Here is a 20,299-nt window from a genome sequence, read left to right as displayed (position 1 = left end):
GTACAGCGTTTATATCTGGACGCGTCTGAAAAAATGAAAAAACTCAATAAAACATATATTTACAAAAATAAAATAAAAATATTGAACCTATTTAAAGTCCTAGGTAAAAAACTTCTTTCAACTCAAGGTTGGGGTGTTTAGAACTTGCTAGAGCGCTCCTGCACACACCCCACCTTTGTTGACTCAGAAGCGTGCAGTCCAGCCACTGGTGACAGCTGCCTTGGTCCTTGCACTGTCTCTCAATAAGTTGGAGTGCTGGAAAATAGCCCGGGGGTGTTTGTGGTGCTGGTGGCCATAAGATGACAAGTGTCCTCCCGCAATGCAGGGGCCTCCATTATTCAAGTGGGGCCAGTGATTGCAGATCCTATTATCTCAGTCACTTGGCCTCTTGGGAGTGTGGGACCAGGGGCCTTGCACCAGCTACAACCCCTATTGTTCCACTCCAGTGCTGCTGCCAAACTCAGCTTTACTGAGGAGAATTTTTAAGCAAAATATCTCCAGAAAAGCTACTAGGAGAAGAAACAAAAAAGCACAAGCAATAGGTAGTTTTACTCATGCTAAAAGCTGGGGCAGAGAACGCTCCCCTTTAATCTTTACCACTAAACAATATATTTGTAGAAAAAAATAAATATACACCACATTTTGGCACAAGTCTTAATATTTCTTTTAATCTTTTTGATATGCTTAGTAATACGTAGATATTTGTCATTGGTATCATACGCTTAAATGTAGCTTGAAACCCTAAGGCGTAATGTAATGGCTTGAAGCTCGCCCTAAAAAGCCACATGAAACAATGATGTATTGTGTATGGAATTGCTATTAAAATACAACATTGAATTTTATAATTATGAAATAATTCTTTGTTTGTAACCAAAAAGCCTTTAAGAATGGCATGCCTTCAATAATTTTTTTTTTTTTTGGTACCTTTTGTCATATAACACTTCATCAGTATGGGAATCGTTACTTTGTTATCCCCCTAGCAAGCAGCTGATTTGACTGATAACAGAATGCGGAAAGTACAATAGCACTTGTATTATTTAAACTGTTTGGTCGTTATAATGGAATACTTTCTGCCAAAAAGGTAAAACATAAACAAACTAGGGAAAGTCATAATGATTTTTCAGTAAACTTTGGTAATGCCAGTCCTGGAACCGATGCCATGAAAAGAAGTAGTTAAGTGAAATGAGGATCATAACCTTTACCAAAAAACAAATAATGAATACCTTTTGTTAAGCAATTAAGACACCAGAAGGAATGATCATATCTATTGAATCATGTCTCTGCCTCAAGATAGGTGCCAGCATACAATTTCTATCCAATGCTTTTTTTAACCACCTTTCTGTTTCTTTTGCAAATTAATCCCTTAAGGAAAGAGCTGTTTTGTAATTTTTAGACCCTTTGTGACCATCGTTTTAACATTTGAGGTGCTCCTTTTTAGCTGTAATTTTCTTCTCTCTCATTCAGTGTACCCACACAAATTATATGTTTTTGTAAGACAAGAAGAGCTTTCCTTATATACCGTTATTTTGATATTTGATTTACTGAAAAATAAATAAATGGAAATGTTTTCATGAAAATGAAAAAAGGACTTTTATTTAAAAAATATATTTTGCTCATCTACAAAAGCTAATGAAAAAAAATGAAATCTAATATTTGTCCTGAGTAGAAATACTCAATGTTTTTGTTTTTTTGCTTTTTTATTTACAAGTTATAGGACAATAAGTACAAGTAGCATGTTGCTGTTTCAAAACCATTTTTTTCCCAAAACTAATCATTCTGCTCCCATGTCCTATTTGACATCTTTAAAGCTGGTCAGTTCTATTTACCCCCATCAAGTCATATATGTTTGAAAACTACATACCCCAGGGCATTTCAAATGCTACTATTTTAACTATCTTTATGCACGTATTCTACTACCAGCCTTTGTCTTACTTTGTGGTAGTAATTATTTTCCTTTTTTTAATTTATTTTTCCCACACACACACTTACAGCTCCTGGTATAAGTTACTGTCAAACAACCCAAAATTGGTTCGACAATATATCCTGAGTACAATGATACCACCATGTATAGATTTGTCAGATTATTGGGGGGCTAAAGGGCCACATCTAGCAGGTGTGCATTTTTTAAAATTTGACATCCGGTCAGCCTGTGTGCATGTCCTATTTGAGACATCTTTGAACCCGACTAATTTAATTTACCCCATCAAATGATACATTTTTGAAAAACTATACACTATATCAAACACTGGTATTTTAAATCTTAGAATGCAAGGATTTTTGTGAAGATTACAGCGCTAATTCTAGGACTTGGCTCATAAGTATATATATATATATATATATATATATATATATATATATGTACTGTGAGCACTGACCATACTTTGCTACTTTTCACACCCCTCATTCGAGCACCTGAAATGTTGCGGTTATGTATTTCAACCTACTTTGCTTCCACATTAACAAGGATCTGATGACCGGTGTCTTACTAAATACTTCACATTGCTTCACAAATTGGGGTTGTTATAATGTTAAATGTTTTTGATGTCCTGTGCAGTTTTATCTTTAACTGGAGGCAGTTTCATCATGAAAAGAAAGGTACGTTTGGTGGCAGTGACATTAGCATAGGTGTTGCATAAGACCATAATTATGTTATCATCCTGTCTACAGAATTTTTGACCAAATAAAAAATGGCAAGTCTGCAACACTTTGTCCATGCTATGCTGAAAACAGGTTGTGCTCAATGTGTTTAATTTGATGTACAATTTTAAAAAAATGAAAAGGGCTTTGCTTGCTAATAATCTGATGAATTTTGATATCCATGAGTTGACATATGGATCATCATGCAGCTGCATTTCACTGCTTACCTGTGAACATGCTTCTTACTTTTAGAAAGAAGTATTAATGACTACAAGGTAGTGGAGCCATTGAGAACATAACTTTTTGTTTAGCAAATCAACAAAGTATTATATGTATTCCTTTCCAAAGATCTGTGCCTGCATTAGCAGCAGTTTTCTTGCTTACATCTGTCCTGGTTATGCTCTATGGTTTGGTGACATTGCAACGTCAATGGCTATTTTCACAATGAATAAGTTGTCCAGGTGTGTGACAAACATAGATTCAATCTGACAGCTTCTTCCATCTACCCAGGAATCTTGTCTTCACTGCCTGATTTTACTTCAATTAGGTGAGGGTGACTGCAATTCAGTGTCTCCTATTGATCATTTATTTTCCTGGCAATAAAGTTAATAGACAAATATATGCACTTTAGACTTCTATACATTTACACTGCCACTGTTGATCACTTCATGTTTATTAATACTTTGCATTAAAATCACCATTGTATATATGTAAAAAAACCACACAAGGTAAACCCCTTTTTGCAAAATATAGTTAAACAATATTGTTAAGTGCGCGTGTAATCAATGTCCTGATATTTAATTAAAAAAAAAATGGATTTATCGCTGAAGGCTGAATAAAGAGAAATATGAAAGGGAAAAAGCTAATCTATTAAATATATTCTTCTCTGCTGTATTCACAGAGGAAAATGAAATGCCAGGTAATATACAGCAGGATGAGATAAATGCCCCAGTACATGTCGCCTGTCTAACCCAGGAAGAAGTGCAGTGCCGCCTAAAAAAAATCAAAATAGACAAATCACCAGGTCCAGATGGCATTCACCCCCGCGTTCTAAGGGAGTTAAGTAATGTAATAGACAGACCCCTATTTCTAATATTCAAGGACTCTATAGTGACAGGGTCTGTTCCCCAGGACTGGCGCATAGCAAATGTTGTGCCAATATTCAAAAAGGGGACAAAAAGTGACCCGGGGAATTATAGGCCTGTTAGTTTAACTTCTGTTGTGTGTAAACTGTTTGAGGGTTTCCTAAGAGATGCTATTTTGGAGTATCTCAATGAAAATAAGTGTATGACTCCATATCAGCATGGGTTTACAAGGGATCGGTCCTGTCAAACTAACCTGATCAGCTTTTATGAGGAGGTGAGCTCAAGACTGGATCGGGGTGAATCGCTGGATGTCGTATATCTTGATTTTTCCAAAGCATTTGATACGGTGCCACATAAAAGGCTCGTACATAAAATGAGAATGCTTGGGCTGGGGGAGAATGTGTGTATGTGGGTAAGTAACTGGCTCAGTGATAGGAAACAGAGGGTGGTTATTAATGGTACATACTCTGAGTGGGTGACTGTTGCTAGTGGGGTACCACAGGGGTCAGTTTTGGGTCCTATTCTTTTTAATATATTTATTAATGACCTTGTAGAGGGATTGCATAGTAAAGTATCAATCTTTGCAGACGATACTAAGCTCTGTAACGTGGTTAACACAATAGAGGACAGCGCACGATTACAAATGGATCTGCATAGGTTGGAGGCTTGGGCTGGGATGTGGCAGATGAGGTTCAACACAGATAAATGTAAGGTTATGCACATGGGGAAGAAAAATCCAGGCTGGGAATATGTATTAAATGGGAAAACACTGGGGACGACTGACATGGAAAAGGACTTAGGAGTTTTAGTTAACAGTAAATTTACCTGTAGCGACCAGTGTCAGGCAGCTGCTGCTAAGGCAAATAAAATCATGGGGTGCATCAAAAGGGGCATAGATGCCCACGACAAGGAAATAATTCTACCCCTGTACAAGTCACTAGTCAGACCACACATGGAATACTGTGTACAGTACTGGGCACCAGTGTACAAGAAAGATATAGTGGAGCTGGAGAGGGTTCAAAGACGGGCAACCAGAGTAATAAGGGGAATGGGAGGACTACAGTACCCAGAAAGATTATCAGAATTGGGGTTATTTAGTTTGGAAAAAAGACGGCTTAGGGGGGACTTAATAACTATGTATAAATATATAAGGGGACAGTACAGAGATCACTCCCAGGACCTATTTATACCCAGGACTGTATCTATAACAAGGGGACATCCTCTACGGCTGGAGGAAAGAAGGTTTCTACACCAGCACAGACGGGGGTTCTTTACAGTAAGAGCGGTGAGATTATGGAACTCTCTGCCAGAGGAAGTGGTGATGGTAAACTCAATAAAAGAGTTCAAAAGGAGCCTGGACGTGTTTCTTGAAAGCAATAATATTACAAGTTATGGATATTAGATTAATAGGGACAGAACGTTGATCCAGGGATTTATTCTGATTGCCATATTTGGAGTCGGGAAGGAATTTTCCCCCTGGTATGGGGCAATTGGCATCTGCTTCATAAGGGTTTTTTGCCTTCCTCTGGATCAACACAGTAGGGACACAATATGTATATAGGTTGAACTTGATGGACTTTGGTCTTTTTTCAACCTTATGAACTATGTTACTATGTTACTATGTTACTATGAACGATGTATGTTAAGTACAATAAGCTCCACAGTTTTTTTTTTCCCGTTGACTTTTACATAAGGTCACAGGTTACATTATTAAGTTATGCCTGGATACTAATTTGAAGTGTAGGTGACAAATTTGAATAAGCCATTCCCTGCACGATGGGCTTTTAAATGTACAAAAGACGGTTATAAACACTTAGTCTATTTTGTTGTCACAAGAATTTGTTTAAAATCTTTAATGGTGGCTCATGACCGGCTGTATTGGTAAAGTTTATTATTTTATTTTCCAGTGCTGATAAAACTTCTGTTTGACCCTTCAACCCTGTTTCATCCCAGTTATTAAGCTCTTTTATTTCAAAGCACTGTTTATCCATGAAGAAAATCTAAACAGCATACACATGAAGAGCCTTACATAGCAAAAGACTTTTAGATCAATGCTTCTCCTTTGAGACTCTCTGACTTTTTGTACTAACAGCAATGTTGATACTGTGATTTTATTAAGAAGAGTGTAACAGCCTGTTTTTTTTATTTGTTTATATATATATATATATATATATATATATATATATATATATATATATATATATATATATATATATATATATATATATAGCTAATTAGCTATATATATAGATAGATATATAGCTATATATATATACCTTTTTATATTTTTGTGGGTTTTTTTCCTGTTAAGTATCACTGAGGCAGGGTAAACTATTTTAAGTGTTTAAATTTGGTGGAATGCCCAGTAGATTTTTCAAGGTAAAAGCTAAGTAAAATGTACTGGGGAATAATTTGTGCTTTTAAATCATTTTACCATGCTTCTGCAACAAAGCAGAAACGATTCACAGGTTGCTAGCTTTGCAATGTTACATATCAGTATGTTTACAGCCTATTAGGAGTGATAATTTTGTAGTCTCGCAACAATCGTAAAATTCTCAGAATGCTCATTATTGTAACGGTTTTATTGGCAGATGACTTAGCGTTGTAATATAATTTCCAGATACCTTTCATAACTCAGTAAAGCATAACACCAGTCTGTAAAGTTGTACACACTACAAACAGGGAGTGTATATATATATATATATATATATATATATATATATATATATATATATATATATATATATATATATAAAATCACCATATCATTGATACATTTGATTTCAGCAGATTTTATTTTTTAGCAGGCATGAATGCAAAAATCACTAACCATTTTTGTACGTTTTTTCAGATGTTGGAGAAATTAAAAGACAGGTGGATGCATACAGGCCTATGGGAAAATCTGGAGAGGATCAAGACAGTCATTAAAGAACCACAAGGAGGAGACAAGACTGACTTTGACAAACTACTGCAGGAGTACTATGACGCAATACGTTACAATAGAGAAAAAGGTGAGTGTGCTTATATTAATATTATCAGTAAGGAAACATTTGGAAGTGTAATTCTTTGCAGAATAATGCAGTTTACTGTTTTGCAAGGCACCAGCAAAATCTTGAGTTGTTTAGTTGCTGCACTGTTAGATTTTACTAAATAAGCCATTTCAAAAAACAGGGCATGATACAGATGATATGATATAGGGAGGTCAATCAAGAACTTGTGTATGTATTTTTCTTTTAAACAATGTCTTTTAAATAACTTTTTTGGCACTTAAAGGTTAATTTATTATGACATTGGACTGTGAAGCATATCACAACCTGTCTAGAGTATTAAAAAGAAAAGAGTGATATTCAGCCCTTAAAAAAAAAAATGCCAGATATCTGGTGTAATGACACAACTTAAACAAGTATAATACCTTGGTGCTGCAGAACCAACACACTGACTACAAGTGTGTAAAAGATAATACATAAAACAAAGAAATAAAGTGCTATTCAAAATTTACAAACGACACCACAATATGTGCGGAAATTAAATAATACTTAAATTCATTAAAGTGGATTCTTCAATAGGTTCCTCTGTTGGGAAGCCCATAGAGCGCCTTCTGGGGAATGGAGTTTCTTCTTTGTACCGGTGTAACAGAAAAGACCGGAGGAGAATGAGTTAAAAAAAAAAAAAAAAAAGTAGTAGCTTTAATATAAATAAAAAAGTAGTATCTTACATATAAGAATACTTTAACGCTCCCGTGGAAAGGACCGGAATAATGCTGTGTTGTAGCACAGTCGGCTTCCTCAGGTGCATCACCTAAGGAAGCCGATTGGTGAAACGCGTTGTGCTGAATACGCCCATTGAGGAAGTGGACACAGAGGAATCCTGGTGGTATTTCTGTCAGTATGTATGGTGTTAGTGTTTTATATGCCTGAAGATGAGACCTAAGTAGTCGCTAAAGGTTGCTGCCTTATGCTATGCTATCCATTGCTAACACTGTAACATTCAAACTATAGAACGTGTAAAAAGAAATGCAACATTTTATAATATTATACACTGTTTAATACCAGCACTTACATCAAAACATGCAGTTCTCTTTAGGCTCTATCCATGGAACAAATTCATTGTTACGTTTAGTGTACAATGTAGTAGTCTTCAGTCAAATCATATTCTGTATGTAGAGTGACCTCACCATAACAATGATGGTATTGTTTTAACCTTAAAGTGAGAGGTTTTTCCTAGTAACTGTAGGCTTTTCTGTTGAAAATGTCACCACTTACAAAATCTATTCAGGCATGTTTATACATACTAAAACTTTGAATTAAAGAGTAAGGGGCTCAAACACCAACAGTACCTTCACATATCGCCTACAATGTTTTTTATGTACTTTAACATTTCTATCTATCCGCGAGGCTTTGCAAGATGTCAGCATAGAGCTACTCCAAATGTTTATTACATGTTTTCGCACCGCCACAGTGCTTCCTCATGCTGTGTGTTTCCTGCAAAGCTTCTTTGGTTTAGTAAGTTTAAAGCATTGCCTTTTAACACTTCCTCAGCTCATCTGTGTCTCACCTCTTTACCTCTCAATGTCTCCTGTGCCCAGTTTGACTCTAGCATTACATACATTCTTCACATAATACATTCATGTGTTAGGCCCATTCTCTTTTTCCTTGCTACATTTTACTAGCCACTGATGAAATCCCTTCCCCAACACACTGCCCAAGGTAATTTTCAATTAAATCTACTTCTCACTTGCTACTGTGTGCCGGATGCACAGTGTAATTTCATTCCCCTTTGTACGCCACAAGTTAAATCACACAGAGATTCACACTGCCCCACCAACAAAAAATAAAGCCAGAAACAAAGTTGTGTTCAACTGCCAACATCTACACTCCATGTGTATTCATAAGTGCTGATCGTTAGTCAAAACAATTAGCAGTTTGCTAAGTGAGATCCTGTTGGTAGTTCTTCTTTCTAAAAGACTGTATAGATTATATCATAGTGCCAGCCAAATTGCAAATTTGTATTTCTTTGCATTTAATTTGTTGCACCTTTGATTTAGAAATTTATCACACTTTTTTACTATATTATATGTTTTAACCCATTTCCTATCCTATGGACATATTGTTGCATCCATAAAAGGTGAGGCAAGAAGTTCCATTGACATACCGGTGTGTCCTGCCTATTTTACAGTTGCAGGAACATCTCTCTGCTGATGACAGCCTGGAATCTCCCGTGTCAGCAAAAGCTAGCACTGCTGGTTTCCACCACAGTGGCACCACACACCGCAGTTTAATAGAATTTCTATGATTGTCATTTTGAACCAAGTCGTTATGAAGTAAGGCTTCAAAGATGTTCCAAACTTAATTTGTGCACCTCTGAAATGTGGCTTTTTAGTCCCCAAACAACCTGACAGATTTATGCATGATGTATCACTGTACTGGTATCAGTTGTTGCTGAACACATCTTGGGGTGGTGTTTCCCAGTAGCTCTTTCAATTCTTGGTTCCCTTCTGTAAGATGATATGACCAAAATAATGGTGTCTAAAGAAAACCTGAAAAAATATATATAATTTATGTGGGTACACTAAATGAGAAAGAAGACAATTACAGCTAAACACAAGCACCACAGAACTGTTAAAACAGCCTCATTTATGAAGGATACAAAACTTCTTTTCACCAAACACCATACCACTCTACTATCCAGGGGTGTACCTAGAGTATTTGGCACCTGGGGGAGATCCTTTACGTGGCACCCCCTCCACGTACTGCATAACTGCTATAATTATATACTGAGGCAGACATTGACAGTGGTACAGTATAATGCCTAGCACTTTATACTAAGCCAGGCATTGACGGTGGTACAGCACAACTGCTATCATTATACTGAGCCAGGCATTACAGTGGAAGAGCATAACTCATATCACTATACAGTGAGCCAGGCATTACAATGGAACATCATAACTTTCTCCACCTACTGTATCGGTTTGTCTTAGTCAATTCTCGTCTTGTCATACACCTTGAATATATGTATTGTATTAAGCGCTGCATAAATTGTTGGCACTATATAAATAAAAGATAATAATAAATAATAACTGCTATCACTATACACTGAGCCAGATATTGATGGTGGCACAGCATAACTGCTTCATTATATACTGAGGCAGACATTGACGGTGGTACATCGTAATTGCTATTGTTATACACTGAGCCAGACATTACAGTGGAACAACATAACTACTATCACTATACACTGAGGCAGACATTGACAGTGGTACAGCATAATTGATATCATTACTGAGGCAGACATTACATTGGAATGGATTGGAGGTCTCCTGCTCCCTTGATTGATTTTAAGCTGGTTAGAGGGCGATCCTTGATCTCCCCAACCGAGCCTGCTCCTCTAGCGGTGGACATTACAGTCTGTCTCTGGAGGGGTGCACACAGCCTGGTGGGTGGCACCGGGGTGGACCGCCCCTAGGTACGTTATTGCTTCTATCATGAAATTATGGCCTTTAATGTTTATACGTGCAGTTTATTCATAGCCATAAAGATCAATGTTAAGATTATTTTCAATACATTGAGGTTTGAGCAGGGCCCTTCTCACCTGTTGTCTCTGTAAGTCAATTTGTTATTTCACATACTACTTATGTCCTGTCTACCCATTGTACAACGCTACGGAATTTGATGGTGCTATATAAAACAATAAATAATAATATAACGTTGTCACTGCTTTTGACCACAGTGCAGAAATTCTAGGTCATGTTCTTCTGAGGAATACTTAACTTTGTCTGCAACAAGATTCTTAAGCTGACCCTGCTTTTATATGTAATTTAGCAGTTATTGTGTCTTAGGAGCATTCACTTTATTCATATATAAGCACAGGTTTTGAAAAAAGAAAAAAAAAAGCTTAATATATCTTTGAAATCCAGAAATGTGTACTGAGATGGTGCCTAGGACTTTCACCCTACCCATTTAGGTGCAGTGAACGCTTCACTAATGAAAAAGGCTAGATTTACTAGGCTTAGTCTTTTTATGGTTTGACTAAAGTGTTTTTCTGATTTTCTTTTCCCAGATGGTGCTCTCCTTATTGCTGTCTGCAGAGGAAAAGTGAGTGAAGGGTTGGACTTCTCTGATGACAATGCTCGTGCTGTAATTACTGTGGGAATTCCTTTTCCTAATGTGAAAGATCTACAAGTGAGTATCACTATTATTTTATTTATGATATAAAATGTATTTTTGTTTCAACATTGAAGTCTGAATCCACTGCAATGTTTTCTTATCAATGCACAGTAACTCAGGGGGTATGCATAATAAAAACAAATAAAAAAATAATAGAAATTGATGATATCATACAAAGAGGAAGGAAACGTGGCCAAAATCACTTTGAATATTTTGTTCATTTTAGGTAACTATTTATTAATTTAGCTGGAATGTTTGCGAAATTATATTTATTTTTGCAGTTAGATTCATTTTTGTAATTTTTCAAATGACATTTTACCCTAAACAGAATGTCACCTAATGCGCTTTAGTATAATTGCTTTTCAACAAGTTAGAATACTAAAATTCATTACAAACATTAACAATAAATGATTTATCCTGATCAGGCTGTGTAAGTCACTTATTGTAATGTTGCAGCGGGTCGTATGTTAAAGTGAGTGTGTCAAAAATACTGCACTTGCTATTCCTTTTGTAATTGTATATATACAGTACATAATATAAACAATAAACCACCTGTGTGGAATTCAACCATGATCAATGGCCAAGAAGTGCACTGAAATAAGGCTTATAAAAATATTGTATAGAATATAATATTTATACTGTATTATACTGCAATTTATTTATACTGTATTATACCGTAATCTATTTTGTGTAGGTAAGTCTTAAGTATAAAGAACAGTTCTTGTGCACTGTTTTAATCACGGAGCAAAAACACAACACAAAGTTACAGCTCAGAAGACAATACCATACCAGCTCAGAAGACAATACAAATGAATCAGGATCTAGTTTGTGTTAAAAATGACCATTGTTCACATATTTCAGCAATATACCTGTATTTCTCCTTAAGATTCTTTAATAATTATGTCCCGATGTATTGTTGTATTGTTTAGTAATTAATTTATTACATTATCATACATCCTGTACTGACAAGGCTTTCTGCTGCATATCAGCGCTCTATGCGTGATTTATGGTGAGGAAGCAGTTTCTACCTAGAAATAATCAGAATCAGATAGAATCAACTACTCAATCATTTGGGGGTATGACTTGCATGTATGTAAATGAGCGCATATTTGCGAGGCGAAACTGCCGCGCTGTTGGACTACATCACGAATAGAGCTGTTCAACTGATGGACCAGGCTCTCAGAGGCTTTTCTACAGTCCTTGCCTGCTGGAGAACTCGGGAGACTTTCATTAAATGACTTCAGGATTGGAACCCTGTTAGAATAATTAAGTATACGATTCTAAAAGAGTTATGCCCTTCGCCAGCGAAAAGTTGGACATCACTTCTAAAGATTCCATACGTGTGAAAGGAGCATTAAACCTTATTTTTACAGCAAGTGCAATAAAACATTCTACATTTGTAAAAGCATTTCAAAATATGGCGCCTCTTAATTATTGCTAAGCCAGCATCTGTACTTTAGGCCCTGTAGCATTTTTTTCCTCCTCTTGGAACATCTATTAATAATTATACCTTTCCACACTTCCAAATTAATGATCAATATTACAAGTAATCTATGACCTGCTGATTATATGCAATTAGACATGCTTTAATGCGGTCTGTGGCAGAAACCCAAGGCTGCATTGCACAGTCATATTTTCAAGTCCCATGTTTGGATTTTGTTTTTGATATAAGTACATTTTCTCTACGACATTAAAAAAAAAAAAGTTTTAAGTGAAGCAACTGCAGCCCAGTGACATATCTAGGCCTGAACTATTTGGCGATTTGTTTCCTTTTCAGTGGATTCATCAGCTAACATTTTCATGTACTCCAGTCCAAGTTTAATTATAACCTGAAGGAATCATAGGAGAAAGATTTGTCAATGAGGGAGTGCACATGGGCTTCATGATTACCTATGAAGAAAGCAGAATAGAATAGTATGACATTAGCAAAGAAATAGAAATTATTTTATAACACTGCACTTGTTGCGCTTTTAATATATTACGTCATGGCAGAGGGTTTCAGGATAAATATAAAGAGACAGTTGGCTCGTGACCACTTTGACTTCATGGCATAGTATTTAGAAGGCTACCAAGCCAGTGTAAGATGAATAGCCTTAGAAAAGCAAGAAGAAGATGACAAGGAATGCAAATGAAACACTCTCACTCTGCTGAAAGAAAGGCATCAATAAGTCAAGCACCAAATACATCCAAACACTGTTTCTGATCCAAAATCGTGTCTAGTGATGCAAATGTTACTGATCTTATTGCATTAATAAATCTTTTAAAAAAGGAAAACTTAATGCACCCCTGTCTGACATACACTATATGAAAGGAAGTAATGATATATGACCATTATTACATTTGCCACTGACAACTATGTAGTTGTCCCTCTGTGTAGTAGGACCTCTTCCACACAATCATGATAATTTCATTTTATTAGATAAAATCTGGATACACTAGCAATTGGCTTACATGTAGGAAAATCTGCGGCAGAGCCAAATATATGACTGGTTTGGCTGTGACCAGGATTTCCTTTGCCCACCTCTGGGACCTGAAAATAGTGGTAGGAAAATTTTGGAGCCAATTGTGGCTTGTTTAGTTAAAGTCAAAATTTATTACACTTACCTGAGATAAATGGAAATTAAGTTCCGTTTTCTTCGAAATTTTATAGAGGTTAAATACAAAGAATACAGATCCACCTACATTTGCCAACCATCCCTTTTTGTTTTCACCTTTCTCAGGTTACTTTGACCTAAAACAGATGAGCTGTGATGTGAAAGAAGAAAGTATGTTTAATTGTACTTTATCAATGTGTTCTTTTTTGCAAAGGTTTAAGTTTTTATTAACAGTATTTCTCGGTGGGGGTGTTCCGCTTCTTTCAACAAAGTTAACTGATTCCTTTTTAATTTCCAATACTTTTTGTAAAATGTATTCAGCAAGGCACCAATATTACTGCTGTCAGCAGTGCATTTTTTTTTTTTTTAAACTTTCCAGATTAAATGCTTTAATAAGATAACTTTTTTTTAACAATACATTGCTGCTGTATTTGTTTGTATTGGAATTTTATGCTTTGGTTATCATATTACTGGAATGACCTATAATTGTAGAAGAAGGAATTATAAGATCAATTGATTAGAACAGCAGATGCTTGCATTTTTTAAAGCTACTTACATAAAAATTTTAAAAGGATACTTTATAAGAAGAAATAAAAAAAACGGTTCACAATTGTCCTTTCAGTTACATCACATTAAGTTTTTCATTTTAGCAAATCTATTTTGTCATATTTTACAGTTAAACTAAAACAAAGTATTTGTTAAATGTTTTTGTTATCTTTATCATAATTTTGCTATGCTGTATTTCACCCAAATATTTGTGCTGTTTTCTCAGAGTTTAAAATGGCACTTAATTTTATATATTATAATAGACCAATGGGTCCTCAAATGCATTGTCTTTATTTAATGTCACGGAGCTGGTTAGTCCGACCGACTACCTCTGCTGTCTTGTGCTCCCTTAGTCTGGGACACCACACTTTCCCCGGTTCCCCAGTCACTAGCCGAGACTCAGTGTAGGGTAAAACCAAACGAAGACTGATTTATTTTAGACACACAGGACTGGATATATCCAGCAAAACACACATTTACATAAAGCAGGATATTGGGACACAAACCGCCCCCTTAAACTGCCTCCCAGAGACAACAGGGGCAGTAACGGGATTAACGATACAATGGGGGGGGGGGGGCACTGATATTAAATTAAGACAATGGCAGTCACTCCCTGGTGGCAGATCCTGGCTGTCTGTCAGATATAATCCCCTCAGCAAATGATGGGATGATATACTGCTGGGGGTAGCCACAGAAGCCTTTACAAACCCAGGGCCCATAGTCAATAGGGAGGAGGCTGGCAGTCAGGCCTCTCCAGTGGTCCCAGTGATGGAGGCTTCCATTACATTTAATAAATGCATTGTCTTTATTTAATAAAACAACTGGATAGAATCCATGTTTATTTTTCTGTCTGTGCTCAGATCCTGAATGCATCATTACTTGGTGACAATGCACAGAAGTAAGAAATACAAAATTTGTATGCTGATAATTACATCAATGTACAAATTTAGGCCTGTTAAGTAAACAATGTAAGTAAAGTTACCCTGCATTGGCATCGCAGAAACGGGTATGCTTTATCTAAATAATACATGACTCTTTTTTTTAATTATTATATCTTTTGTGTGGTAACGTGCCATCCCTCTTTACCTCCCACCTCTTTTTAAACTATTTAGTCTTGACCTGCTGAGGGTAACATTTTTATAATAGGCATACAGTATATATAGGCAGGTATTGCATGCTACTTCAATCCTCAACTACATATATTGCTAATTTTAATCTTTAAATACTGTTTACCTGAACGGAATTTTAAAAGGATTTTGAAAAATGACATATCTACTTAGTATAATGTATAAACACGCACAACTTCATGATAGATTCACTTTAAACCTCAGCCACTTTGTCGTTCAGTGTTTAATACAAAATCACTACCAAGTTGGAAATCTGTCTCTTTATACATTTTTCTAATGGTGGACGTGCTGATTACAATTAGAAGGCTTTTTATCCTATACATAAATCATAGACTGTCCTTCTTGCCAGCTAGCAAACATTGTTTAAATCTCAAGCATTGAAGGCAAACACTATGAACCACATTCATCAGAGCTTTCCACACCTGTTCTGCAAGCCGGTGTTCTATTATTTCCTCTTTAGAAATGAGCACAGAGCAGGTGTGGAAATTGTATATGGAACACAGTCCATGGATTGTTTCCACAAGTATAATTTGTGAGTAATGACAGAAAACATCATACCGCGTTTTTCAATTATTTTTTTTTTTTATTGCAAAGCATTGGAATGTTTTTGCTGCGCCAGGATTTTCTGACTGGAGGTTTTCTCCAGCTCTTGCGCCATAAGCTTCAAAAGTCTGGCAGGTGAAACAGACTCTGGTTTTGATATATATTGCTCGTTTTGCAAAGTTTCATTTTAAAAAGAAAATTGATAAACTAAAATGCTGAGCTGTCCTACCTCCCATCCCATGCAACACTTTTTGTAAAAAGACAAGTTTTTGGGGTGTTTTTTGGTACATCTGTGTTGGTTATATAATGCAGTGGATTGTCCAGCAAGGTAGTATGGACCAGATATGGCAACCTCAGCAATGTTTTTCTGTACCCCATAAATCATCGTCAATGTTGTAGACTTTAAATATTGAATCGCTGTCCACCCCACAATGACAGATTTCACTAATAAGGTTCTCATTTTTGTGGTGTGTGACAATAGGCTTCATGAGTAATATCAACCCGAGACACCTGCATTTGATGTTTCTCGTGTAGAATGACTTGTAGCTGGGTTATTTTTTTTTATTCTGGTCTTTACAAGGAGCAGTATCATAGAATGGCCTCTTTTGTCTCACAATCGACAGAGCTGGGGTTCTTTTCAGTTCAGAGATTCCCCTTTAAGGCATCCTGTTTTTTTATTACCTTTATATACTCATTATTGTAGATTGTGTTAATGAAATACATTGAGGTAGCTGCACCTAACTGACTGCATCTTAAAGTAGCTACCATTGTAGTTGGAGCCATACAACAGCTTAGAGTACGTGCTGAGATCAGAATAAAATGTGTTAGGTGCCGCAGATGTGAGAGGTGTAGCCCTACAATTTTGAGAAAAAAAATATTTTTTATATTGAGGCATTAAAACTTTTATTTGTTACCTCCTGCTGGGATCTCCTACTTCCTGCTTTTTGCATTATACATAAACTATATGGGATGACTTAATGGTTTTCCTAATAGTACCTCTCAATGATAATCCTGGCCTCGTAAGAGACAACACCCCAGATGTGATGGACTAATGTTCACGAAAATAATTTGCAAAGTTCACAGTGTGTTTTCCCAGTTTAGCCCTTTAAGCAAATTAAGCCTATGTTTGTGTAAAAATATAGTTAATTATATATTTATTGAGACCTTTCTTCAAAAATATTTGCAGAACCAAAAGTCCTCTTGTAAAACGATTTTATGTGTTTAATAACAGACTTTTTTTCCCTTAGCGATTCCAGATAATGAAATAACTGTTGGACGTCATCTTTCATCTTCTGATGTACTTTGGAGTAGATGTCAAAAGTTTTATTAAAATAAAAAAAAATTAAAAAGTAACTATTAGCACTGATACTACATAGGTAAACTTTTCTTTTTACTAGAGTTTTCTTTCATTAGTTTATGTTTATGAAATTCATGTTTCATTCCAGGTTGATTTGCCTGTTTTGATTTTTTTTTCTTGTCCTTAGCAAGCAGTGCTGACCTTTTAAGTTTTTACTTCACTGTCAAAGTACGTTGAAGGCTTTAAAAGTGAAGCAATCACCTTGGGGATTTGTCAGATTGAGTGGCACTTACAAGTTCACCTAAACCACAGTAGCAGTCAACGTATGGAACAGTGTTGTACCTCAAGGGAAGCGGTTAGATTTTTTTTTTCTTCACTTCTGCATCGTTGGACACAGATTGAATTTTCTCTTCAGTAGATTTTTTTTGGTTGCATTAGTTTTTAATCAAGTCACTTGTTCACAGTCGCTCAAAGCCTATAAGGCTGAGATGAGTAGATGGGCCTGGGGTGAATGTGCTACATGATTTGTCGAATTGTAAAGCTTTCTAAGATGCCACATACTACAGTTGACATCACTCAAATTGTGCAGTGGTTTTATCATTATATAAGCCTTTCGTGCTGTTCTTGTCAAGGGGATTACAAGAGTGAGTGCTAGGTAATGAATAGAATAAGTGGTTTCACTGATAACACACTTCAACAGGCAACAATACCAGTGAAAAAAAGTATGCGCTTTTACATAGCCAACATTTATTTTCTCTTTTGATGTAGAATAACATTATTAGGAGGCTATGTGGCAAAACACCGACTATAAAACTACACGTATGTATTGCAACATTATGTTCCACTAAGAAACTCAAGCTTGCAATAGCCTTTAAATCTGCTGTTTCACATGATAATTAAGCAAGATAAACATTTTTATTCTTAAAAAAAAATAAAAATTTAGGAGTACTCCTAAGAATCATGAAAGAGTACCTTGAATGTTAATCTAAAAAGTATAAATCTAAATTTATATAAAAACAATCTTTTATTGGCAGCAGAGGTGATATTAAGTCTTTGTAATCTTATCTACTGTTCCCACATTTGAGTTTTCTAAAGCTTGTAGCAGACTTTATTAATGTCTCCAGTTACAGTTCTTTGAAATATCTGAAAAAAATTTCCAAAACTGCAGACCGTATGCTTCATTTCAGTGCTCACAATTTACATATGAGTAGTATGAGTTTTACCCACTTTAATACCTCAAGCCATATTTGGCCCTTGTCCTTTCCAAGATAGATGTATACGTGCCCCATTCTCATTTTTTTCCATTGCATTACAAATCCCTCCCCTATACGAAAAAGAAAAGGATGAAGACTTGATGTCATCAATTGGTGCTTTTTTAATTTTCACACCTAATTAGAACTGTCTGGAGCCTATTTTATAAAATATTGAGCATTTTTTATTTCATACATTTTATTAAATTCATTGATTTTAATTAATTTATTATAATCTACCTAATTTAATTATGTACTGATTCTAATCTATATCCATGCTACTTGTTATGTCCTGTCTACCCATTGTACAGCGCTACGGAATTTGATGGTGCTATATAAAACAATAAATAATAATATTTACGCATGCAGATATTACACTTTTTACAGATTGTGTGCACAATTTGTCTGTTTTAGTTGATTACTTCATAGTTTATTATCTCTTAAGTTAGACTGGTAAGTCGGGGGGTAAGACTGGCATGGGGGGGTTAAATGGTTCTATGCCGTTAGAGTGGCATATATGGGGTTAAAAGGCATATCAGGGAGGCAGAGTGGAATATAGGGGGTTAAAAGGCATATCAGGGAGGCAGAGTGGCATATAGGGGTGTATAAGGCATATCTGGAAGGAGTGGCAAAAAGGGTGTTAAAATGTATGTCAGGGAGGCAGAGTGGCATATAGGGTTGTATAAGGCATATCTGGGGGGAGTGGCAAATAGTGCCTTTTAGCCCTCAAATACAAATCCATTATCACTGTACTCGGGAGATGGTGCATGTTGTTTTAAAGAGACATATACCAGGAGGTGTAAATTTATACCTGAGAATTTGTGAAAAAATACCAGCACTTGAAATATCCTACGGTGTCTAGTTTTCAAAAACCTGTAACAAAAATAACTTACGGTCTTCCTTTTAGACTCTTTGTAGCCATTATAATATTTTTCTACACATCTTCCTGGGCAGTATTCCTGTTCAAGCACTGAAGTCCCCTTCCTGCCCACTCACCATCCAGCAGTCACATTGGATAGTAGCTACCCAATAAACATATAAACAGATGGTCATCGATGAGAGCTCACTGATGATGGACATATTTTTTGTTAATGAGCATACTATCTAAGACTTTTGAGAAGAGTGGCAGAATGGGAATCGATAAAAACTATAGATATTGTTTGGTCAATGTTTCTGTCTAAGCAGACACTTTCATCTATTTATTTTTACCACCTTTTCTACCATTTTTACTACATTACTAACTGTGTGTAGGTGCACCTTGTACATGTGCTTTAAAAAATAAAGGGCAATATATACTCGTTTAAAGAAGCAGGCAGCCGCATCTTTCTACCCATGTGACAATGTGAACATTTAAGCAATGAAGTTATAATAATGTAGATGAGGTTCACTTGGCAACCCTTTACTGTGTTAAAATGTTGCAGCTGTTAAACATAATAATGTCCTCTGAACAGATAGAACTGTGAGTTTGTAATAAATGTTCGTTTTTGTTTTCTGTCCAAAAACCAAGAGAATTAATCTGTATTTATTTTTCTAGTTTAGTTTTTTGGTTTTTTTTGCAAGCCCTTTATTTTTCTTGTTTTTATAATATTTTTAATGACCTAAACAAAGAAATGTGTATACCAATAAGCTTTGAAGTGAACGTTCTTTTAAAATGCTGTTTGTAGCTACAGTTCCACAAGGCTCTTAAAGCGGTTTTGACACCGCTCATTAGGTTTTACCCTTAACTTTCTTTAGTGACATTGTTGCACCACACATTTCTTGCAGAATACATAGTTTTAGACTCCTAATGTGTTAACACAGCTTATTCAATTTAGCAGCAGGAATGAATGGTTTCACAAGAGTATTTGTAGAATTTGCTTTGAACTTGACACTTCTTTGAACATCCAATATTTCCTTGTGCCTCGTTATCAATATTTGGATGTAGGGACTAGGGTTTGGATACGAACTAATGATGTGTTAGACTGCTTTGCTCAGAAGAAGAACACATCTGTCAACAATTGTCTGTCGAAATGTGCTTCATCCAGTCACCTCATTATAAAGAATCATTTTGGTGTTCC

General features: G+C 35.9%; 1 protein-coding gene across 1 annotated transcript in view; it reads left to right on the top strand.

The window, feature by feature from the left end:
- Positions 1 to 20,299, top strand: part of LOC149286277 (Fanconi anemia group J protein homolog) — a 107,703-nt gene that overhangs the window by 75,366 nt on the left and 12,038 nt on the right. The window contains exons 15-16 of the mRNA XM_089494318.1: positions 6,574 to 6,733; positions 10,779 to 10,900. Coding sequence (XP_089350444.1) covers positions 6,574 to 6,733; positions 10,779 to 10,900 — 282 coding nt within the window. The remainder of the gene's footprint in view (positions 1 to 6,573; positions 6,734 to 10,778; positions 10,901 to 20,299) is intronic.

Source organism: Sceloporus occidentalis, unplaced genomic scaffold, assembly GCF_023333645.1.
Source record: "Sceloporus occidentalis isolate IW3139 unplaced genomic scaffold, rSceOcc1.0.p SCAF_71, whole genome shotgun sequence".
Classification (NCBI taxonomy): Eukaryota; Metazoa; Chordata; class Lepidosauria; order Squamata; family Phrynosomatidae; genus Sceloporus; species Sceloporus occidentalis.
Note: the sequence above shows the minus strand (reverse complement) of the source record. Positions and strands in the feature narration are given on the sequence as shown.